A 25301-nucleotide genomic window follows, 5' to 3' on the forward strand; every position below is an offset into this window, starting at 1 on the left:
ACATTGCAAATTCCCAATAATCCAAGAACCTGTCAAGTATTATGTGTGTTTGAGCCTGTCCTCAGATGCCTGTGTGCTGGGCTCTCTTACTCTCTGCAGCTACGAAAGGAGCTCTCAGATTAATTGGCTGCCATGATCTGCATCATCCTTGTCTGAGCTCAAGGAATGAGGGAGGAACTGTCATGGAAGGCACAAATCCAAAATATTTGGGAGGAGGGGAGTGATGAGGAATGCCTGTATATAGCAAACCATAAGGGAATACAGTCAGATTTTCAGCTGCAGTGCAGCGGGTGAAGAGGTTTAATTCCCAAGGGGAACAATTTGAGGAGAAAAGTGTGCCTGTGCTTGACCCACCTGGGTGGGGAAGAGGCAGGGGGACACCAGGTGTCCAGCAAAGCTGCTCTGTTTGTGGGGAGGATGGTGTGTGGGCTGAAATGACAGCAGCACCATTTAGTGTGCTTGGGAGAATGGTCCATATGTGCTCCTGGTGGCTTGGGAGGGGCTGCAGTTATATTAGAAACACATCTGCTGTGTTGTAGGAGGAGGAGAAGTGGGTTTGGGAAGCAGTTCCAGGCAGGGCTCTTTCCCCAGCAGTCAGTGATGGGGTGCAGTCCTCCTCTTAGTATTGGTGATATTTTTGCCCGACCTCTGGGAGAAATGACAAGGAGGACTCCATCTTATCAGAAGGCTAATTAATTACTTTATTATACTATATTATTCTATATTATATTGCATTACATCTAAACTGAATCTGCACAAAGCACTCAGCTCAACTGCCCAGCATCTCATGACTGTCTGCTGACCCACAGTCTGCACACACACTTGGCCCCGACAGGCCAAGGAAACAAAACACCATCACTCTGGGTAAACCATCTCCACATTGCATTCTACTTTGGCACAACACAGGAGCAGCAAATGAGATAAGAATTGTTTTGATCATTCCTTTCTCTGCTTCTCTCACTGCTTCTCTCAGGTTCAGAGAATGCGAATCCCACACTGTAGATGGGAAGTCATGCTGTCCTCATAAGAGTTGAGCTGTAACATCTTCTGCCACCTTCACACGTTGGGTTTGAGTGTCCAGGCTTCCTCCTCATTTGCCACTGCTGGTCTTGGGATCGCTGGTACAATCTGGTTTCTTCTGTGGCAAGTGATTGTTTTCACAAGTTTGCATCTGAATGCCACAAATCCCTGAGAAATCTTCCCTACAACAGGAAAACCACTTTACTACAGATGGGAAAACGCAGGTTTTCTACAGCTTCTTCTATATTTACTATGAAAAACAACAGAGTATTTTTTGCAGAAGACACCATTTAGGGTCTCAGTTGCTCTTTCATTTGTCTGTTACTATTTCATCTGGCATTGGCTATTTCACCTCTGTTCCACCACAGAGCCAGTACAATGTAGATCATTCTTGACACTTTGTCCCATAGCACATTTTCAGAAATCCTAAAATGGCCCAGGCAACCTGCACTATGGTTGACTACCTTCACTAAAGCACATTTCAAAACATTGTTTACACTTTCTATGGCTTTATCCAGCCATGAATTGACAAAAATTCACTTTTAGTGTGGTTTCACAAGGTCCTCCCATCCCACTTTTCAAGAAAAATCCCCATTCAGCTAAGAAGCAGCAGTGATTAGTAGGGAACATGAAGAGAAACAGGGATGAGGATTAGCAAAGAGAGAGGAGAAGAGGAGAATTCCCAAATGTTAAATAGGAACATCTTGGCTTAACTAGGCAGGGGAGCCTGTGAACAGGAACAGCCTTGGTGCATCTCAGTGTAGTAACAGAAACAGGAAGGAGGCCAGACTGAAATAAATCTGAAGTACAAAGTTGTCATGACACAACTATGAAATTAGAGGGATGAAGTTAACAGAATTACGTGGTTGTGTTGGCAGATGCTCCCCCAGACTTCCCACAGTTTGGCCAGAGAGAAAAAACTGATTGCATAATCTATCTGAAACAACGTATTTGCATAGTTAAGCTTAATTTTCCCACAGAATAATCTCCCACCCATTATTTGAACTGCCATTCTCAGTTCCACAATGGCTGGGACAAAGACTTCTTTTTAGAATTACAGAATCACTGTATGGTTTGGGTTGGAAGTGGTCTTAAAGACCATCTCATTCCATCCCCTTGCCATGGGCAAGGACACCTTCCACTATCCCAGGTTGCTCCAAACTCCATCCAACCTGGCCTTGGACACTTACAGGGATGAGTCCACAACCTCTCTGGGCAACGTGTTCTAAGATTTGTTTATTTCAAAAGCTCTGATTCCTCTTTTTTTTTTTTTTTTTTTTTTTTTTTTTTTTTTTTTTTTTTTTTTGTGCCAGTATTTAACAGCTGAATCAGACAATCCCAAAATCCAGGGTCATGTGTAACATCAAAATCAAAGAGGATGTCCAGAAATCTCAGCAGTGCAATAGGGAAAGGCTGATCCAGTTGACAACTCTTCCACCTCTAGGGATTTTTTGGTTAGATTTCATGTTTTCCTCATTCTGTCTCACTTACCTTATTGGCTGCTTGGTGAGTCACACAAAGGCAGTGGAAATGATAAGCAGAACAAACCAGATAGCTGTAAAACCTGAAAATTAATATGGTTAGCAGCTGGAGTTATCTTTGTTATTACATTTACTCCATCTGGGACAAACAGGCAAGATTAGGGATAGGGTCTCATTTTGCCCCTCTGCCCAGAGGCAGGAATTTTTCCATGTTTCCCCATTGCTCCCAGGACCCAACCAGAGGGGACTTGGGCAACTAGAGATTGACCACAGTCAAATAACCAGGGACTGCTGACGTTGTGGTCTCTGGAGTAGTTTGCAAAACTCCTCCTTCCCTTCCTTCACCTCACTCCATTGTTCCTTCTCACCATAATGTGCACTACCATTTTCGACAGACTCCAGCTGGAATCAAGAGCCCTTGTGCAAAGTCTTGAGCATGTGCACAGTCAGACATAATTTCTATTTCATCAGCTAATGGCTGAGTGGAAGATGGGGAAGGGGGAGGAGAAAATCTCTTCAGACTGATCTAAATGCACTGGTGTAGCTGTGAAGAAATGTTCTTTTTGCCTTTTTTTTTATTCCTTTGAAAATGTGAAAAAAACTCAGCATTTAAATATTTACATTTTTTTCTGCCTTTTTCCAATTGAAGTGATTCACTGAATTCACAGAAAGTCTCAGAGAAGAATCTGAAAATGGTTCCATTTAAAAAACCCAGACTTTTGGTTGATCTATTTTCTTTTACATTCCTTACAAATATTTGAAAATTTCTTTATAAAAGCTTAAGTGCTTAAACAATCTGTTTATACTGTCTTTACTAACTTCTCACACAATACATGGGTATAGATTTGTCTTGCAGCATATTTAGTGGCTCTTCTAACAGAAATGGATCTCTCTGGAATAGAACACCAAACTGAAAGACCAACTAAGTGCTCTGGGTAGTGGAGTGAAGTCTTTAATAAAATGGCATACCTGTCACTGGCAGTGTCCCTGATGAGGAAGGGAAAGAGGACAGAAGATTCAAATCTATGGAGAGAGAGAAATTCTTGATTTTTGTATCAATTTGCTCTTCTGATGAAGAACACACCAGAGCAGTGCTGAGGACAGAGTCAGGCAAAGAGCCAGCTCATCCCAGCACCAAAGCAGTTCCAAGGGTGGAGTCTGACAGCTCTCCCTCTGCACAGAACACTTTAAAATTGCCATGTTTGTTTCTTGGCCATCAACAGATCTTTCCAGCCTGGATACCAGCATATCTGCTTACCTGATCCCTGTTAATGGTGGCATGAGGTGAACTAGAATGGGATCCATCTAAGAGCTTTACTTCATGTAAGACTGGAAGAATGACTTTCAAGGTGTCAAGCTAGTACTTGAAAACATGGTTTCAACCAGGACCTGGTTTTGTCTAGAAATGTAAGCTAAACCTTCCCTGGTGCAAGAAATTAATTGAATTTCTCTCTTATCCTGGAAAGGAAGCTCTGAATTTGCTCCTATATGGGGCAAGATTTTTAACAAGACATCCTGTAATAGTGGTTTCTTGATAAATTTTTTGTGCTGAATGCTGAAGGAGAACTGAGAAAGTTCCAGTCTCATTACAGACATCAGATTATAACAAATACAAAGTCAACACTTTAGGGGAACAAACATTTGGTGCTCTATTTGCAAGGACCTGACCTTGCAAAGGTTTGGGAGCCTTTCGCAGGAAACTGGAATTCCTGTTTTGTTGAATTAAAGACCAAGGGAGCTTCTTTTGTTATCCAGTACCATGTTTTTCACAATCCCAATTTAAAAATTCTAAAATATTTGCAGTTTTAAAATAGATGTAATTCCAATAGGCTGTATTATTTTCTAGGACTGGTTTATTGAAGGGTTGGATCTATCACAGCAAGAAATTTTTTTTATCTGGATTGCACCAAGTGAAATTTTCAATCATGTCATGATGGAAAAGACCACACACCAAAATGTGACTTCTGAACCAAGCACTACAGAGAAATAGATCTATGAAATAGGGGAGAAAGTGCTGGCCTGATGCTGAAACAATGTGTGGTCTGGTATGGTCGCAAGGGCTGGAATGACAAAATAGGCTGAATTTCTCACTGACAGCCATTCATTTTACAGATATAAAAGCCACAATAAACTTTCACAAAGCAGAAATCTGTACATTTTCCTAGAAATGTGTGGAGTTTTCTCTCATGAGTAGGGACACCTATTTCATGGTTACTTCCCAAGGGATTGAGTGAAGGAATCTTCACTCTAATGCCTGTGTACATTATCATCATATCAGTGGTAAGTTATATTTGACTCCTAATCAATACTATTTCTTTTGTTGGCTTTAATATAGGTATCTTGATACAGTTTAATATTATGCTATAATCTGCTAGTAGTTATTTTAATTTTATACTGGATAGTAAGTAATTCTGATGAAAGTCTTTTGTCTGTTACCTCCTGTTCATTTGTCTTAATAAACAATTCCTTTTTATATAAATACATCTGATTTTCCACCAATTGAACTTGCAGGACAGAGCGATTCCTTAAATTTAAACTGTTGACAAAATCTGAGGCTAAGGAAGGATTTGCCTTCATTTCAGCCCCTTTCTGGGAAGGTGTTTGAATACACAAGGGAGTTCTTTCTTCCCCTCAGTGGCAGGGCTTCTTCAGTTAACTTTTTTGAAGCTCCCACTCTCCCCATGACAGCTGGGGTGTCTGAACTCCACATGAGCAGGCCAGGACATTGCTGTGGTGTAATCACAACCATCCACAACCATCTTACCTGGCTCGATGGTCTGTGGTGGCCACTGGGTGCTGTCATTGGTGCATCTCATGTCAAGGGGAGTCCAGAAGACTTTGCCATTCTCCTCCTTGCACGTCCTGTTGCCAAAGGTGGGGGGTCTCTTATCGTAACCTGTCTGGCATTTGAAATGTAAGACTTGTCCCACGTAATGACGCTGTTGGGGCAGCCTTATGAAGGCATGTGGAATAGTCTTGGGAGGACCACAGAAACCTGTGGGAGCACAAGGCAGCACATGGTTAAAGCAGACAGATTTTCCATGCTGCTTCTGTTCTTGAAAATCTTGTGTTCTTAGATAATATAAACAGGCAGGACATAGCAAGCCTTTCTAATTCTTGGTTAGGATGTCAAATACTCATTTGCTTTTACTGTATCAATTTATTCAGACAAGATATTACAGAAATAGTTTCTTTCCCTCTGCAAAATAATTAATTATTCACCATTTTTACACTAGTTCCAAGGAAATCACCAAGAGAAGTATTGAATGAGCTCTTTACCTTTTTGTTTGGACTCTGAAAGGTCTTCTTGCTTCTGGGATGCAGTGCTCATTGGTTCTAATTCTGGCTTCTGTGTAAGTTCTAACTCCATCATGGGAGCCACTGACAACAATTTTTTCTTATCTGTGGTGAAATTACATTTGTTAAGTTACAGTAAGACAAATATCAGAACAAAGTGCCAGAACACCCAAGCTTCTAGAGGTTGGATAAAACTGCATCAAGTTCTAACTTAGAAAAATAAGCACAAAAGATCTTTTGTTAATGTTTTATACCAAGTTACACATGGAGGAGAAACACCTCTATGTATAGAAAAAAACCCAGCACTCACTCACCCAAGCATTTAAATGCTTTGTATCCTTTGTATATCCAAACAGCTCCCTGCTGTTCAATCTTACACTGAATTCCTTGGTATGTACCAGGTTCTCTGTCATAGCCAGGCTCACACTCATAATACAGTTTGGTTGGTGGTGGATACATGTGAGCAGTAACATCAGCAAATTCAGTCGCTGGAAGACGTGGGCATGCACCTGCAAATAGAAAGCCTGAGAATCAGGACAGCCTGGCATTTTACTTTATGGATCAAGGACTGCCCTGTTCTCAATACCAGACATGCCCAGCAGATGGACAACATGAAACATTTTCTTAATGAAGAGTCATTATTATCAACATTTTCTTAATGAAGCTGTTAATAATTGTTTTGGAAAGCAGCTACCACCACCAGAGTGTGCAGCCCTCAGTCTATGGAGTGAGGCACAATAGGCAAAAGTAAGCAATTAAAAGTTGCAATTGTCTATAAGCAAACATTGGGAATGGGCACAGACTTTCTGTTCTGTCTGAGGACACCAAAGAGCAGATTACTGTGAAATAAGTTTGCAAACCTAAATATAACTTGTCCCAAAACAAGGATGTGAAGTGTTGTGTCATCAGCAAATCATATCTAAATATACTTCTCAATCAGTTGGAATTAATTCAGTTAGATCATTTCAGTGCACTCAAAAAGCCTGCTCAAGCTGAGCTGGGGACCCAGAGGTTGATAAAGGCACTACTTAATGATTATTTAAAGTGTAAAGGCTGATAAATTAAAGAATCACATAGTCTGGTTGCACCAGGCCTGGCACTCTGGATCTTTGGGTGCATGATCCACAGTCCTTTATGCTTATGCACAACAGCAACAGCTATCAGGACTGAAATTTCTTAGTCATCATATTCTCACATTTTGTACGCCCATAATTAATGCAGCCTTAGCAACCAGCAGGAATGACTGCCAAAGGCCCTCGAGTCCCTGAGAGCTGTTCATCCTTTGGTGTCTGCCCTTGACTCCCAAAGTCCTTTTTCCTTGAAAGACCAACAGCAACTCAACCTGTGACTCCCAGCCCAAACCCTGCAATGCCCTTTTCTTTCATTTCCTCACTTCAATATTTTCTGCCCTTTTTACTTTACTTTGTCTTGCTGTTTAGTAAGTCACAAAGTTTGAAGAAGGCAACAACGGAAGGTATGTGAGCAGTTTAACAGCTAATCTGCATAAAGGTTGTTTTAATCCCCTTGTACCTGTGTGTTATCAAAGGATTCGCCTTGTAAACGACATCAGACTGTGGCTTTGAGAGAAGCGACTGCACCCGAAATAGTTAACCACATGTTTTACCACAGACTGTCAGGGTGATTAAAATTAAAGAGTTATCAGATCAGCAGCAAGTTGAGATCATGTACTCTCACTTTCCCTGAAAGCTAAAAGCTTGTTTCCCTCAAGACTTCAAAAGCCTCTTTGAAGCAGATTGCAGATCTGAATCTCAGCATAAGGCACTCCAACCTACAGCTCATTAGTCTCTTCTTAAGAAAACCCACAACGTTTAACCAACTCATCATAAAGGGCAAACATTCTTTTAATTGATGATCAGATGTTGGGTTCTTCTGAACTTACACACATCAGACAGAGATTGTGCAGAAATGGTGCACTTGAGAAAAGGTGAACATCCACATTGCAGCTGGATCACACACAGCCTTTCTTGGATCCAGCCTTTTCATTTCATCCACGTTGCTCAAGTTCTTGTCTTCTCACATCTAAATAACTGCAGTATCTTCTTTGACCTTTACAACCATATTCCTTTCTCTGATCTGGAAAGAATTTTGGAAGAGGAATTTCCCAGGTCTTGTTGTGACCTTGTGCTTGCCTCCCTTTGACTTTTAACTGCTTCATTGTCACATAAAATATTTTGCTCCCATTTTCAAGAACCATCTCCTTTGCAACCATCATAACCTTTTAAAACACTGGCTTCTCGTCCCATACTTCTCACCAATGTGCTTGATCAAAGTTGTCAACTTTTGGGTTTATTGTTGCACAAGTCCTCACACTAGGAGGAGCTGTGAATGAATACAGATATTGCAAAATATCCTTTGCTATGATTGCTCATTGTTCTTGTCTCAAAATATTTATCTTCAGAAGTGCTTATCTTTATGTGGTTTACACTCTTCTTTCTAGAAAAAGTAGGCACTCAGCATGTAATCCATGCACCCTGCTGCCAGGCAGTTTTAGGGAGCGAAAAGATCCTCCCTGAGCCTCCTTTTCTCCAGGCTGAGCTCCCCCAGATCCCTCAGCCTCTCCTCATCAGACCTGGGCTCCAGACCCTTCCCCAGCTCCACTGGACCTGTTCCAGCACCTCCATGTCTTTCTTCAGTTTCATGTCATGGCACCTCCTGGAATAGTTTGGGAAGATGCAGAGAGGATGCAGACCTGGTGAGGTCAGGACCATACTGACCTCTGGAGTGAATTGTGCCTAAAACTTCATTCCATCTTTGTGCCCAAGGAAACTACATGGTTTGCCACTAAAAAAATCAGCATCCTTGCTGTGTGAGTGGTAAAATAGCCAAGGCATTGGAAGAATCCAGGGAGAAGGGAATGGCAGGGTGGATTTTTTTTCTTCACCAGATTTCTGACTTTTTACATTTTTAGGGGAGATTAGCTTTGTGGCTTTGGGTTTTTTTTTTTTTTTGTTGTTGTTGTTGTTTTTCACCTTGCTGGTAATTAGCCAATCAACTTGATTTGGCATGATGTGAAAATGTCCATCTTTTAAAAGGCCAGCCCATCTGGGCATAACCTGCCTCACAGCCTGAGGTGTTTTGCACAGCTCAGCTTTCCCTGGATTCTGCATCCCTTTTCATCTTCTCCAGGGTTGCAATCCTGCTATTACTGGTTTGAAATACGGCCCTCACATTACCTTGAGATGTCTTGATGTTTTGTTTGCCTCCTCATTTTCCCTCTGCACTTATTCCAATTTTTCGTCCCCATGACAAGGTGCCACTATTTCCTTCTCTTGCTGTCCTGATGTCCACTGTTCTCTCATTCCTTCACTCACAAAATTCATCAGCCCCTACCAATTATTCTCACTTCCCACACTCCAAAAGTGTCCTGGGACTCCATTTCTCTGCACTTGGAGGCAGTAAATGGGCCAAACAGATAGGCTGGTGTAATTGTGTTCTCAGGGATTTAGCCTTTCTGTCAGTTGCAGAATTATGAGAACACTTAGGTCTCCTAAAGCAGATGGGAATTCCTGTTTCTCCCCATATTCATGGATTTTTGGTGCCTACGTCATTTGTGGAAGTTCTGGAGGTGGTTTCAATTATTATGATGGATTGGATGGAGAAAAACCCTTGGAATAAGGAGACTTGGGTATTGAGACAATAGACAGCCATGAAGCAATAACAATTAAAAAAGTAGTTATTGGTTCTGCTGAAGCACTCCCTAAATTAAGTTTGAAAAGATTTTTGAGACCTGCAAGCCTTGTCATCAGAGCCAACAGACAGGTGTGAGCTGGGGTGTCTGATGCCCTTTGAGATGTCTCAGGGCATCTGGGATTTCCACACGAGCTGTCAGATATCAGACAGGAGATACTGGAGGGAAAGAAACCCAGCATCTAAATCAGCATCAGCACTTTCAGATTTCTTCCCTCACATTTCCCATTCACCTCTGTTACTCACCCAACCACAAAACTGCTCTTGGTGGGTGTGCTGGCAATACCAGGCTTCATGAAACCCTCCCTCCTGTTTCTCTTCCATGTCTGAGCTGGCAGAGTAGTGACAGATGAGGCTCTAAAACAACACCTTTAGTCCACGAGAAGTGAGTGTGGAAAATTCGTAACAGGTATTTTTAGTGCTAGGTAAAACACAGACAGTGAGTCACGCCGCACTAACCTAAACTCAGAACTTCCTCTGTCACGTGGCTGTGTGTCACCAGCACTGACACTACTCTGATCTCAAGTTAAAGCAGCAAGGTGCAAAAATAGGACCATTTTCCCCTTACTACAAAGGCAGTAGGATGGGATTGGTAGGAACCTGGATGCTCTGAAGTTTTGGGCAGAAGCAGTGGAAGAAACCAGGCACTGCACACACGCGCCCAGTTCAGAGATGAAGAGCACCTCTCCCCAGAGACAACAACAAATCAAACCAGGTGAAAATGAAGATTTTTTTTTTTCCCCCAGCTGTGCCTGAAAAGCTAAATCAGCCCTGGGGATTTATGTGCTGTGAGAAACTGGGCTCTCTAAATGGTGCAGTCTCATGAAGATGAAACTGATACAGGCAAGGCAAAGGAATTGATACCAACAACAGGACTGAAATGGTAATGAACTTTTTCTTATTTCAAAACTTATTCCCAAAGGATCCTTTAACAAGCAAGCCTCAGCTCTGCAGGATTCTTTCCCCCATTAATGTCATTTATTGCTTATGTGGACTTGTAAGATGGGAATAGATCCCAGATGTGGGGTTGGGGTACAGACCCCAATTTTATTGTAACTTACTTGTGAGATTATAATTAACTGTTCATTAGATTATAGAGAGATTATCTTAAACAATAATTTGAGTAATAGTGAGTCTGCAGGAAGTGACAGAAATACAATGCAGATAAAGTGACCAGGCACAAGTTTTAATGCAAACAGCAATGAAGGAGAGACCAGCCTTAGGGGGATGGAGGTGGGTTTGAATATTCCCAGCAGTGGAGAACAAGAATGTCCTGTTCTAAGGATCTGGCAGTTCAGTCCCTGCTGAGTTTGCTGTACCAGATATCTCTGTTCAAAAAACAGTGTAAAATAAAGTGGAATATGAACTGGGACCACAGAAAACTGGTTTTGGGAGAAATGCACTTCTCTTACCTCTTGGTTTAATTCTGCTGAGCAGCTGTTTGCCATTGACCTAGACAGTGGAATCTGATGCAAAAAAATTCCATATACAGCAAGGCTAGAGCAGGTAGCACAGTGGATACAGCTTTGTCATGCCAAGCATAATTTAGCCTCAGGAATGTGACATTCTTAACTCCTTCTGTGAGAAGCAGAGCTGGGCAAACCTCTCTAGAGACACCTAATTTACTTTCCAAAGCAAAGCTTTAAGGTGCTTCTTTCTTTTTATCAGCTGCAGTGGTGGAAGAACATTCTTCCATGCTGATATTGATAATAAGAGTGGTTTACCTGATGTATTGATAATCTCCCACCTCCCTAGCAGAGAGGCTGGGTTGGGGACTTGAACCCAGAATGTGGAATTGGAAGAGGAAACATTAACAAAGAAGGAAGAGGAAGGAAAACAAGCCTGGGCACAGAGTGCTGCATAGAAAGTGCACTAAGTAAAACATGGGGAACGTTTGTTTTTGTTTCTGGGTGTTTATAACATCCTTGGTTCTGTGGTAAAGCCACAGAGCTCACTCTGAATGCAACCACGGCACATGGTTTTGTAGCAGAGCACAGAGCCAAGTTTTGAGAATATCATACATGAAAGCCTTGTTTTGGTGTGTGACACTTCTGCTTAAATAGAGAATCTCAGTAACCCACATGTCTTTGACATTTTCATCTGAAAAGAAACAAAAACTGTCTTTTTAAACAACAGAAGAGATAGAGATTCTTTCCTTTGTCTGGAATTTTCTCAGCCTTGCCTTTTGTAGGGCTGAAAGGGCAGTAGAGAATATCCTCTCTGAAAAGAATTGAATGGTCTCACAAATGTGTGTCCCAGTCTTGGAAAAGTGAAGGAAAAAAGGTCTAGTGGGGAAATTTTGATTTCAAATATGCCCTAAGGACTCATCTCACCTGACTTAGGGACTTAGCACAGTCATGGAACTTTGCCCTGGAGATCTCAAAAGTGAAATGGAAGTTTTCTGCACATGAACATGATCTTTCTGATGTCATAAATGAAGTGCTTTTCCACATAGAGAGGGTTATATATTCTTTATGTGAAGACTCACACTTTACAAATCAAGAATATCAAGAAAAAGCAGCAGGTGACTGAGTGCTGCTCCCCTGGCAGGGCTGAGGAACAGGGAGTCAAGTGAGGGAAGTCATGGAAGGGCTTTGGAAATGTGAGTTTTGGGGAAGCATTGGAGGAGATGGAGCAAGGACTCAGTGAGCCACGTTGTTCCAAAATTCAGGACCAAGGTCAGGGAATGGAATCCGTGGGTAGAAAATATCCAGAAGCTGGGCTTTGAAATAGCATTAATAAAACAGGGAGAACAGGGCAGAGAAAGCTGAAAGTTGAAGAGGTAGGGAGACTAAAATAACAACAATCTGAAGGCAACAGTGAGCAAAGTCAGGAGCAGTGGCCTGATAGAAGTAGCTAAAGAGTGGATTTTTTTCTGCAATAAAAGGAAAAAGGACATTACATCTCACCTCTGATGAGGTGGGAAAACAATTCCTCCAGCTGAAGAAGCAGGTACTGCAGCATCTCTGTCTGTAATATCTGCTTTCCTCAGTAGCATCACACTTTTAAAACTTTTCTTTTTACATTTTTTTACTTGTAGCTGCATATTGAGCCCTTTGTTGCTGAAGGCCACTGTAGCTGAAAGGTTTATAAAGGTATTTGCTCTCTAGTTGACCTTACAATAATCACTTGTCTGTGTTTGACAACTTTAATGTATTCTGCATTGCTTTTCAAATCCATGGGAGCCTGCACTAATATGCAAGTATAATGGGAAAGAAATCCCTCTCATTTACATGACTGAGATCTGGTACCCATCTTGTGTGAATGAAATTCACATGAATGAATTTCTTTCTTTTGTGAGTTCTAATCTTTTCCAGGTTTAAGTTGCAAATCTGTTCAGTGTATCCCTGTATGATGAACAGCAAGATGGAAAGGCTGTAGGAGCACAGAGCAGCTTTTACCTTGTGTTTGACCCTCACTTCAGGCTTCACCCCCATGCCTGCAGCTTCTAGGCACTGCTGCAGGATAAATGAGATAAATGTGATGCTCTTCACAGGAAAACCAGCATTTCTCTTCTTTTTAGCACTGAGGTGTAGTTTAATTTTTACTAAATGAATGATCATCCCATGCCTGAGCTTCCCCAGTCCTCCAGGACTTTTCCCTCTCAAAACTCTTTGAGAACTATCAGTGAAACTGTTCTGTAAAACAAATTACTTTTATTTCCTTCTCCCTCTAATTATATTTATTTCTGATTGTGCATTTTGACAAACACCATCTAGGGCTGGATGTATTTACAAAACTGAACCTGCACTGCTGGGACAAACTGAAAATACTGAGGCAAAAAAATAAAATAAAGCACTGTATGTGCTGAAGCCTGGTTGATTTCTGACCAGTTTGACCCAGCCCCTTTCCCTTTGCTTTGCTTATGTCTATTCCCAGGTCTCTTTGTTGATTCCCCTAAGGAATTAAATTAACAGGTCTTACAGCCACAATGCCTTAAGTGTCTCCATGATTAAAAACCCCTAAATTGGTGAAAGGTGGTGTTTCTACTTTAGCATGTGCAGGGAGAAATTACAAATATATATATAAATATTATGTTTAAGCATTGGGAAAGACATTGAAAATAAGTATAGGAAGCTGAGGAAAGAAGAGCTTAGAAATACAGTGGGGAATGCAGTCCTGTGCATTAATTCATTCAGTGGTGAATAAAATTACATGAAATAGCATAAAATGCAACTGCTCTGAAACCCCTAGATTTTTTTTCCAATAAAACAGAACGGTTTCTGATAAACCAGAACTGCCAGAAAGAAATTTCACAAGTTCCAGGCAGAGTAATTCAGAAAGTGTGATGTGGGGAACCTGACTCATCCCAGAACTGATCCCAGTGACACATCTCTGGCTGAGCAGCTCGTGGTGCTGCTCCTGCACGCAGCACCAAACACTTCCCCTGGGCTCTGGCTCCTCATCTGGCAGTGAAGGGAGAAGCTGCAGCATTTACTGGCAGAATAATGAGAATAAAATCACCCGGGGCTTCAACACTCCTGCAGGTCCTTCCTGCATTAATCAGTTCAGTCATTAGCAACACACTCTTCCCTTGAGGTGGCCAGCCCTGAGGAAAACTCCCAGCCCTGCTAAGGATGATCCATCAGCAGTTACAGCACCAGCATATCTGAGAGCCTGCCTCAGGCTGTGTCTGTTCATACCTCTCAGCCTGGACATCATCATCAGACACAGAAAGAAATATCACATTTATGGAGCGCTGAGAATGGAAGGAATTTTTTTCCCCTGCCTTTGAACAAAGCAGTTTAAATTTAAATACACTAATGCATCACCAGACCATTTTTCAATGCACCCACTTGTCATGATAAATAAGCCAAATCTAAGCAGTGTCACCATTTATAAATGTGTAAAATTATGCTGAATTGGATTAGCTGTCTCCATTCACAGTTTATAGGCACTGCTGATTGAAAGGCATGGCTGAAAAAATATTTCATTTCTATAGTATCCATAGCAAATTTGGATGGTATCTTTTAACTAATAGCATTGCCATCAATTTTACCTACAGGGGTGCTGGCATTTCAGTGTCTATTTTTGTTTCCTAAAGTTACAAGCAAAATGGAAAAAGGAAATTCAAAGGGCTGCCTCAGGCTGCTTTGATCTGCCCACTGTTCCAGTGATGGGTTGGAGGATACATACATTAGTCAGACAAAAAATATCCTCTAAAGCTCTGGATTTTCTGCAGTTGACAGCTTGTGGGCACAGAACCCATTTCTGTCATTTCCTTAGAATAATAAATTCCTTAAGCTCCTTAGCACCTTTCCTTTGCTGAAAGGAGTCAGGATGTTGTGATTAAGTTTTGGTGGCTCTAACAGCCACCAAAAAACCCAAACCATTTCTTCCCTCCCCAAAAGGCAAAAAGAGTCTTTTACCTGTCCTGTTCCCTTTGCTGAATCCAAACAAGAGCCACATCAAAAGCCACTTGTACTCCATGGGACTTGTCCCCATCTTTTCTCCACACCTCTGGGGATGGTGAAGTTTCTCAGAAGCGATGAGCTGTTGCCAGCCAAGCCAAGGAGCTGTTACTGCCTGATGAGGCTGTCTGGCAGCATCACCCACGTGTGCAGAGAGGGCTTTGGTCAGCAAATCATCGTTTTGCTGGCTCCACAGGAAAGAACAAAGGCTGCTTTCTGTTCAGGTATTAGTCTGTTATCCAGGAAACCAAAGTCGATGCTCAGCGTGCCATCGTGTATAGGATGTGGTTTGACACATCAGAGCTCCTGACTCCACAGCTCTCTCACATTTCACTACAGCTGAGGTCAGTAGGAGCAGGAAGATTTTAATGGGTTTGTTCAGGCACTCAGCCCCAAATCTGTGGCTGGACAGGTATTAGAGATGGACCAGGGGCTGTGGAATAGATGTCTGGTGTGTGACAATGGATCTCAGGCTCTACCTGCAAAGAAAAGGTTTCATTGCTCACTCTTTTGAGTTTCAGAGGTGAGACAGAGTAAAGATCCATTCTAAATTAAGTGAAGTGTCTAAGAAAAGTGAAAAGTCTGTGAGGCCAAAGCTGAAAGAAAAACTCGCATGCCGAGACAGCAAAGAGACAGAGAAAGAAAAACAGAAAAGACCACAAAGTCGATTTGCCCCTGACTTAGAAATTCCTTTGATAAAGTAGAACTGGTGCTAAATGTCACGCAGAATGAATATGTATGAACTTATTGTAAAACTGTATGCATATGCATTTGGAAAGGAGATAAAAGAAGACCCGAAGTCTTCAGAAGCACGCATGCCTTTTTAAGAGACTTGCGTCCGGCGCGCGTTGTAATTAAAACATATCGAGCTTTACAACTTTTACAAAGTTGTGAAGTTTCTTCTTTTCTCTGCAAAACATTATGGCACCCCAGATAAGACTTCTCTGTCCCCGCAAGGGCAGGGGAGATAAACAGACCTCCAAGGCGCGCCCCAAAATTTTTTTCCTGGTGGGGCTCCGCTCGTCTCAACTCACCACCTGCGAAGACACACAAGAACCTGCTGGCCTGCAGAAGAAGATACAGTATGTACTGAGGGGCCCCCAGGGGAGGGAAAGGAGAGCAAGGGAGTAAACCACCCAGAGACGTCTGGGTTCAGCTGATAGAGCAGCTGTACTAGAGACGGGGTTCATCATTCTGATAGAGCAGAACCGCTAGTGGCCCTGGGGGTGAGCCGGGTGAACCCGTGTATGTGTGTATTAAGGGTTCATCGTTCTGATGGAGCCGACCACAAGCAGTTTTAGGGGTGAGCCGAGTGAACCCATGTATGTGTGTGTTGGGGGTTCATTGTTCTGATAGAGCAGAACCGCTAGAGGCTGTAGGGGTGAGCCGAGTGAACCCGTGTATGTGTGTTGGGGGTTCATAGTTCTGATAGAGCAGAACCGCTAGAAGCTCTAGGAGTGAGCCGAGTGAACCCATGTATGTGTGTTGAGAGTTCATAGTTCTGATAGAGCAGAACTGTTGAGCCCGTGTGTGTTTTGTTTGTGTGTGTGTGTAATGTCCAGACACTGTGTTGCTGTATGGTTAATGTGTGCATTGTGTAGTCAGTGCACTGTGTTTGCAATCGTGCAAGTGTATAAGTGTATAGTGTATAAAAGAGAGTAGAGCTACAGTGCTATACGGTGCGAAGGAGGCCAGTGGTACCCGTGTTTGAAGCAGCCAAGTGAAACCTAAAGCACCAGCTGCAGCAAGCTGTAGAAGCAAAGAAAGAAGTGCCCTGCAGAGAAGCGAGAAGAAGAATGTCAGTAATAATATTTATCGTGTTTAAATGTAGTAATTTGTGTAGATTTAGTACATTTTAACCGTAAGTATGACCTCAGAGAGTTCCTTTGCCTTGGATGTTTAGACTTGATCTCTAGACTGTGTGCTGTTATTTTGATTGTGTCCAAGAAAAATTGATGTGAGTAAATGCTGAATTATGGTATGCTGTGTTGTGTTGAGAAAAGCGAGCACTTTGAGAGATATGCCCTTTCCCAGTGATTTTGTGTAGTGATTTTCTTCTGCTGCATTGTGGTAATTTGATTCTCAGATTGTATAGTAGTGTTTGTAGAGATTTTAAGATTTTGTTGCAACAAGAGTGGCATTTTAAATAAGAGAATTATAGTACAGTGATTTATGCCTAACTACAATAAAGCGAGTTAAAAGAATTCCAAGAATTCTCCCCCTCACAGCAATTCAAGCCTTAGCTCTAGTGAATTTGAGATAAAGGGGAAGAGTGCATGTGTCTGTGAGCATATCAGAGTTTCGGCTGTGACTAGCACAGCCTTTTTGCAAAGCAGTAAAACAAGTGTAAGTAGACACAGTGCTTAATTAGGTTGTGCAAGAAGAGAACTAGAAAAGACTGATATTTTGTTTGATCAGAACATAGTGTCTATGTCACGTTTTTGATTAGCATGCTGTGTGAGGTGACAGTGGCTGTCCCCTGGGCACAGGGACAGCTCTGGCTGCCCCGTCTCCCCAGGGAACACGGGAATGACCTGTGAGCAAAAGCTAGATATGCAAGTATTATTGCAGTGCAGTGTTTATTAGAAACACTAGTATTGCTGTTTTGCTGTTCTAATAAGTGTCAGGGCACATGCCCCGAGTGTAAATTAGAAGTTTCTAGTCAAGCAGATTCAGAACCTAAAGTCTTAAAGCTTGTGTGTGGGAATCACATCTGATACCTGCCACCTAGAGCTGTGTGTGTGTAAGAAGAAAACTGAGAAACTACTGTGAAAGTCTGTGAAAAGAAGTTTGAGTAGAAGCAAGATAAGGCAAGGAGAAAGAGGTAATGAGAACTGACCAGAGCAAACGCAAACAAGTTCCTAAATTAGCCCCTTTTGGGAGAGGCTCGCTGAGAAGAAGTTGCCAGTAAGAGCAGCTCAGAAAATAAAAAGATTTATAATACTTCATTGCTGTTAGTACTATTTTAAAATAAGAAGATAAATGAGATAGAGTTTTTTGCATGCTGATATGTCTTTTTGTTTTAAGAAATCACCCAGAATGGCAAAGAGACTGTGAGATCAGACTGCCCTCTAGTCTTGGCCCTTAAAAAAGAAAACAAAGCAAAGAGAAAGCAAATCAAACGTTGTTCAGCATGCAGCATAAGATAGCAACGTATGAAATCAAGCAAAGATTATCATGCTGAAATGCAAAGCAATCACAGTTCGCAAAATGAGTACATAGGATTTGCTAAAAGCTCCTCCCAAGGTAAGGGAGGAAGGGTAAAGATGACCTCCCCAAAAGAGAAGAATTTTTTTCGACACAAGAGTCATATATTCAGTTTTAAATAAAGCTTTAGTACCTGTAGAGAATGTTTATGTTGTAGTGTGAGAAATGAACAACTGGCCAGTCTGAGAAGGCATACTTGTGCAAACCTTTAAAGTAACATGTGTACTATGTGTACCTAAAAGCTTTTGTACAATTCGCTCAATTTGCTAAACATTCTCAAATGAGAAAGGTTACTCTAGAAGCAAATGATATAAAGATGTTAGGCTTAACATTAACAGACACCGAAATTAAAGACATTAGTAAAGAGATGTTAGAATAAGTAAAGAAGTGTTTTCAAGAGTATGGGCCTCTGCTGTACCAGGGAGAGTGAAAGATGCTCCCCCATGAGCATCAAGCTTAAAGAAAGAACACAACTAGTGAGAACTGAGTAGTACTCTCAAAAAGAAGATAAGGAAAGAATCAGCCCAATAACTGATAGTACTAGATTAAGAGCTGTCAATAAGATAACACAAAATTTATACCCTGTGGTAGCAAATCCATAGACTTTACCAACTTGTTTAACTCCTGAGCTAACCTGGTTCACTGTTTTAAGCCTAAGAGATGCCTTCTTTTGCCTCCCTATCCACGAAGCCAGCCAGAAAATTTTTGCATTCAAACTCAAACTCACATAATCCGTGTGCCTGAAAGCTTCAAAATTCCCCACTCCGATTAGAGAACAGCTTGCAAAGACCCAGAGTCCCGGGAAGCTCCACAAGGGGAAAGGAGGCTGTTGCAGTACGTGGACAATCTTCTAGTAGCCACTCAGAAGAGGGAAGCGAGAGAAGCCTAGACAGTAGCCTTTTGAATTTCCTAAGACTCCAAAGATGCTGAGTCTCAAAGAAAAAGCCACAAGTAGTGAAACAGAAAGTAATCTCCCTAGAGTAAGAAGTGAGTGCTGAGCAGCAGACTTTAAGGCAGGAAATCCATATGCCAAACCTTGAAACCCCAGACAACGAAAGAACTCTGAACCTTCTTAGGCATGGCAGGGTAGTGCCAGCTGTTTATAATTATAGACTGTTCGCCAGCCCCCTCTATACTCTTATTGCCAATAGAAACTGAGATCTCCAGTAGACAAAAGACGCCACACGGGCCTTTCGCCAGCCAGAGAGAGTGCCCCCATGTCAGCTCCAGCTTTGAAACTTCCAGATTTAAGTCCGCAGTGCTAAAAGTAAAGGGTGGCCACTGGCTTTCAACACAGAAGTTTCTGAAATACCAAGCCATCATAGTACAGCAAAATGATGTAGAGATCGTAGTGACTAATACTGTCAACCCAGCTTCTTTTCTCAGCAGAAATCAAAGAGAAGCAGTACACCACGCCTGGAGACCATTGAAGCTACCTACTCCAGCTGCCCAGACCTAAAGGTCACTCCTGGGAAGCGACATGCTGGGTATGCTGTGACCACCTACAGAGAGGTAATCGAGTCTGGACCCTTACCAACAGGAACCTCTGCGCAGAAAGCTGAAATAATTGCCCTGACCCGTGCCCTAGAAAAAGCAAAAGAGAAGAGAATAACCATCTACACAGACTCGAGGTATGCATTTAGAGTCATACATGCACATAGAGCCATCTGAAAAGAGAGGAGACTACTGACCTCACAAAGAAAGAAGAGACAATCCAGCTGCTAGAAGCAGTTCTGCTACCTAGAAAAGCATATTAAGGCACACCAGAGAGTGAACTTAAAATTAGAAGAAAGAAATGAGCTAGCAAATAGAGAAGCAAAAAAAGCAGCAAAGGGTGAAATACAAATTTTCCTCGAAAGTAAGCCATAATACAATAATACTAATCAAAAAAGACGTACAACTGCAAGGGGTGGGCTACCATTGAAAGAGAGCTAGTAATCCCTTCCCATTTTCGTAGTTACTAGTGAAAGAAGGGCATTAGAAAGCACACTAGGGCCTAACTACTTAAAAGCCTTTTATAGAGTGTAGCTCCTTTTTCGAAATGACCAAAGCTGCGAGTGATACAGAGTGCATTGAAATGAAGTGTTAACTTTGAAGCAGTAGTTTCCACAAGCTTTCTAGAACACACATCTGATTGAAACAATTGTTGTATCGTTGTCAAGAATTTATATGCCACTATCACTCAAGTAAGCCGACAATGTGATCCTTGCCTCCAGACTAACCCCAAAATACCCCCCAGCCAAAACTTGGTCAGACTGGGAGAGGCCATGGGCCTGTACAGCAGTGGCAAATTAACTTTTCAAAACTCCCAAGGAAAGGGGGGTATCAGTATTTACTGGTATTGATAGATACATTTTCAGAGTAGCCAGAAACATTCCCCACCAGAACTGTCAAAGCTCAAGAAGTGACCAGTTTATTTTTACAAGAAATAATACCACGCTTCAGAGTTCCGGCCACGATATCCTCAGATAAAGAATCACATTTCATTTCCAAAATAGTGCAACAGATTAGTAGCCATCTAGGCATAAATTAAGAACTTCACACCCCATACTGCCCCCAATTTGCTGATTAAGCAGCAAATCATAAGACTGAGGCAAGAAGTTAATCTACCCTAGCCCAAGCTCTTCCACTAGCACTATTGCAAATTCAAACTAAACCTTGAGCTAAAAGAATGCTGAATCCTTTTAGAATGCCTTATAGAAGACCATATAGAATACAAAGAGAATGTCCAGAATGTCCATCTACATGGTAGCATTAAGCAAACAACTCAGAGTAATTGAAAAACATGTAGCTAGAACTCAGAGCAGAGAGTTAGATAACCTAGAGATGATGTATATGTTAAGTCTCTTACAGAGAAGACTTCAGAACCACAGTGAGAGAGACCACTGCAAGTACTTCTCACCACCTTCACTGCAATCAAAATCAAAGAGCAGAATGCCTAGATCCATCAATCTTAAGTGAAGAAGGCCCAGAAGCCCCTTCAAGAGTGACACCAAGAGACAATAAACTGAGACTAAAACTTACTCGGGCAAAATGAGTCTATTGCGGTCGAGAGTAGTTCATACTTTAGTTTACAAGATTGTTTTGTATAGAATTATAACTAAAATTTTAAAACTAAAAAGTACCTCTACCCAAAGCAATGCTGAATAGCCTTAGTCCCAAGCATTTAATCAGTATACTAAATCCATGAGAAAACCTTCTGAGATAAAAAATTTAAACATATCTACTGTAGTAATCCATGAGAATCAAGTATGTGAAGAGCAAGAATAGCAAGAACAAGAACTGTGAACACTTCAAAGAATCTGAAGAGAAGAAATCAAAGTGCTGAGTCATCAATAAGAAGGCTTATGAAAGACCAGATGTAATTAGTGTCTGAACCTCCCCTAGTGTATATGAACACCAAGAAGTCTGTGATAACCTAAGTAAATCAGACTGTTAGTGTAATTTCACCTTGATACAGCCTGTAGAAGTGACCTGCCTTTGAGCTCGAATTACTACCAGACTTTCATTTGAATTCAAAGTAGACTCTGCACTTTTTACCACAACAAAGCCTTATACACCCCATACTAGTTCAGACTCTACCCAAACTCCAAACTTGAACCTAACATAGTAAAGAATGTGACTGAACAACAGCTATTATTCAATCCAGAATAGTCTCTCAAATGTGTAGAGTTGATAATGCAAATTAACATCTCAAAAATCCAACCAGCCTGCTCCTCCTTCCTAAAAACTTCCTTTGAAGGCTAGACAACATAGTTACAAAAACAAGCATATCTCAAGAGCAGAACAAGAAAAGAAAGAGCCGACTCTCCTAATGCCTAAAACCAAGAACACCAAGAAATCAGTTTCCTTAAGTCATTTCCTAAACTAGTTAGCTGAACACTCAAGCAATAGCTAGTAAAAGGTGCTGAACTGCAAGTAGTAAATGAACCCAAGCAAAGAAAGTGATTTTCTTTATTTATAGCTATCCCTTTTCCTACTGAGATCTAGATCAGTAATTTTCCCGGTCTGAAGCAGTTAGATTCTGCTTAAAAGAAGTAGAGAGAAAGACCCTCCCTCAGAGCTCAGCAGCAAGCTGTAAGATTTTGAGCATCACTTTTGTGCTGAGTGTTTCAAGTAGCAGAAACCCGATCCCAGTTTCTTCTGAAGCACTACAATGAATTTAAGCTCTTCTCTCAAACTTCCCCTTCATTAAGCTAAAGGCAAAGTGAGTGAAGTTTTGTAGACCAAGAAAGACATTCCTGCTTGCCACACATCTGAGAAATCAGGTGCTTTGGAGGGGGAAAGAGATTCCCTAAAGTCTCTACATTTCAGAACAAACATCTGCCTCAAATATGACCTAAACCTGTCAGATACACTTGTGAAGTGTGTCTGAATTTGCAGTGTGAGCCCAGCACATCCCTCTGGCAGGGAGGGATGGTCATAGACAGAAAGCAGTTCCTGTTCCCCATAACAAACATCTAACTAGCATATTAGAGACAAGATTAAGAGTTTTAAATAGAATTGATTCAGAAATACTGGTGAATAAACTAGCCACTGCAACAAATAACCTAACAAAATTGAAGCAGTCTTTATAGTAATCTCTATTGGCATTAGGAACTAGCCAGTGACAGATTTCAAAAGTACTGCCAAAGTAAAAAAGTATGAAAAGGCCAGAGACCAAGACCACAAGCTGATAGTAGAAGCACTTAGTATAGTTCAAGATAATGTGTCTTTAGCTTTCAGTTGTATACAAGCACAGTTATAGATACAAGCAACAGCAACTCTGATCATATGAAAAAAGAGTGAAAGTAATTTTCCAGCTGAAATTCAAGAAATTGTGTGAGATAATGCAATTGATTTTGAAAGGAAGTTCCAATCCTGGTGGACTATGGTAAATTTCACCTATGATCCTTTTTCTAATGTAGCAACTGCCTTTGTGCTTACCATACGTAATGCCACTGTTTATGTTATCCATCCCATCATTGCCCTAGGATTAAACCATGAAAAAACAATACTCTGTCCTTCAGAACATAGAGTGTGGGCACGAAAGATGAATGGAAAGTGGCAGACAGTAAACTTAGAATCCTGCATTACTAGATAACAGATAAGATTCATTTGTGAAAGCAATACTATTAATGCTCAAGATGTGTGTTTAGACACTGAACAGAGTATTTGTCACTTTGAAATTCATCCAGTCACTGACCAGAAAACTGTGCTCGTATATACTAAAAAAAAGTGTGTGTGTCTGAAGACTGCCTGTGCTGCTGTACAAATTGATAGCAATGATGTTATTCTGTCTAGTAGAAACCATTCTAATTTCTGTATTTGTAATTTTGTTAAAATTATTGAGTGTGACTTTTCATATTTGGTAGCAGTAACATCCCACCAGCTGATTAAAGCCAATTACACACTGTATCACAGACTACCACCTACCCCTATTGAGATGAACCTTACATTAGTGAAACAATTAATTAAGCACCAAGACCTATTGGAAGGCTTGAGAGAAATCCAAGAAAGAAGAAAGAAAATCTTAATTACTGTCCAACATGATACAAAAGAGATAACCAGAGTTCTACAAAAAATAAAACAAAATATAGATCATCACTAGTGAAATGTGATCTTTGAGTAGTCACCAAATGCAAATAGAATCTTTAATAAGTTGTGCCACCCCATTATAGTTTTACTAATATTAGTTAAAATAAGCTTAAGATTATCTATTATATTGTTAATTAAAAACTGGAGAATACTGCAACGAATAGCTGTACTAACATCTTTGTCAAACATACAAAGTGAAGCACTAAAAGACACTTACTGTCGTGAAAGTTTTCATTAAGAATTTACTTATTTCTTAGGAAAGGGGGGAATGAGACAGAGTAAAGATCCATTCTAAATTAAGTGAAGTGTCTAAGAAAAGTGAAAAGTCTGTGAGGCCAAAGCTGAAAGAAAAACTCACATGCCGAGACAGCAAGGAGACAGAGAAAGAAAAACAGAAAAGACCACAAGGTCGATTTGCCCCCGACTTAGAAATTCCTTTGATAAAGAAGAACTGGTGCTAAATGTCACGCAAAATAAATATGTATGAACTTATTGTAAAACTGTATGCATATGCATTTAGAAAAGAAATAAAAGAAGACCCGAAGTCTTCAGAAGCACGCTTGCCTTTTTAAGAGACTTGCGTCCAGCGCACATCGTAATAAAAACATACCGGGCTTTACAACTCTTACAAAGTTGTGAAGTTTCTTCTTTTCTCCGCAAAAAGGTCTTCTGTTAGTGAGGATAAAGCCATACTGCATTTGGTTTTGATGGAAGCATGTGTGCTTCTGAATCACAGCTGAGCTTCTGAAGGATGGACAGCTTGATTAAAAAAACAAACAAAAACAAGAAACATGAGGGTGAAGCTGCCAGATTTGGAAAAGGTTTCTCTTCCCTAAATTGTCTGGATGTGACATTCTTCAGTGAAAATTTTGCAAACGCCAGTGGAAAACTGGAGATTACCAAGGAAGTGTCACACTTTATGTAGTTTTTCTTCAGCCATTTCCACAGAAATTATTTCCTGTTAGTAACCAGAAAATTAACAGGGATAGACTATAGAAGAAAAGAGATTTAAACTATCTGTGGTATTCTATCATAATTGTTACATGCTGGGCATTTTTTTCTCCTTTATAACTCGTCAATGAATTAAATATTAACAGGCAAGCTAAGGAACAGATGTGACACATTTTTAACTGCTGCTGTGGCTGTATCCATCAGTCTGCCACCTTTCTCCTGATAAATCTCCCTTTGCCCTTTCCATGAAAGATTTTGTGCAGCTTTGTGATGCAGGTGACAAATCCTCCTGCAGGCCTTGCCAGGAGATTACTGCTCAAATCCAAATGCAACAGGGCATGGAGAACAAGTAAGATTTCTGAAGCAACTGCTGTGGGTAAAATGCTCTGCTCAGCCTGGGGCTACTTCATGCTCCACAGTATTTACTGTTTTCAGGAGTGAAACTCTCTAGGTCCTTCAGAGGGCTTTGGCATGAGCTTTTCCTATTACACTGTTAAATGTGGAAGATGATTTGATAGTGAAGCAAAGGCAGTAAATACTGTTTTTACGATAGCCGCGCTTTACGGCACCTTTTACGACAGTCGCATTTTACAGCACCTTTTTACGACAGTCGCGTTTTACAGCACCTTTTACGACAGTCGCGCTTTAC

General features: G+C 41.1%; 1 protein-coding gene across 4 annotated transcripts; it reads right to left on the bottom strand.

Annotated features, from left to right (window-relative positions):
- Positions 1–677: 677 nt before the first annotated feature.
- On the bottom strand, positions 678–24445 carry LOC134417008 (interleukin-2 receptor subunit alpha-like). Of its 4 annotated transcripts, none has more exons than XM_063153670.1 (8): positions 24312–24445; positions 14876–15396; positions 6113–6307; positions 5781–5903; positions 5266–5496; positions 3471–3524; positions 2512–2584; positions 678–1202 (listed from the first exon to the last, which is right to left on the bottom strand). In XM_063153670.1, the coding sequence occupies exons 2-7, from the start codon at positions 14949–14951 to the stop codon at positions 2532–2534; spliced, it is 732 nt and encodes a 243-aa protein (XP_063009740.1). In that variant the 5' UTR covers positions 14952–15396; positions 24312–24445; the 3' UTR covers positions 678–1202; positions 2512–2531. The 4 variants fall into 4 exon arrangements, with proteins under 4 accessions (XP_063009740.1, XP_063009742.1, XP_063009741.1 ...); XM_063153672.1 differs by having other exon boundaries at positions 24331–24408; XM_063153671.1 differs by lacking the exon at positions 24312–24445 and adding an exon at positions 18852–18989.
- Between the last annotated feature and the right edge of the window lie 856 nt (positions 24446–25301).

The sequence above is a fragment of the Melospiza melodia genome, chromosome 4, assembly GCF_035770615.1.
Source record: "Melospiza melodia melodia isolate bMelMel2 chromosome 4, bMelMel2.pri, whole genome shotgun sequence".
Lineage (NCBI taxonomy): Eukaryota > Metazoa > Chordata > Aves > Passeriformes > Passerellidae > Melospiza > Melospiza melodia.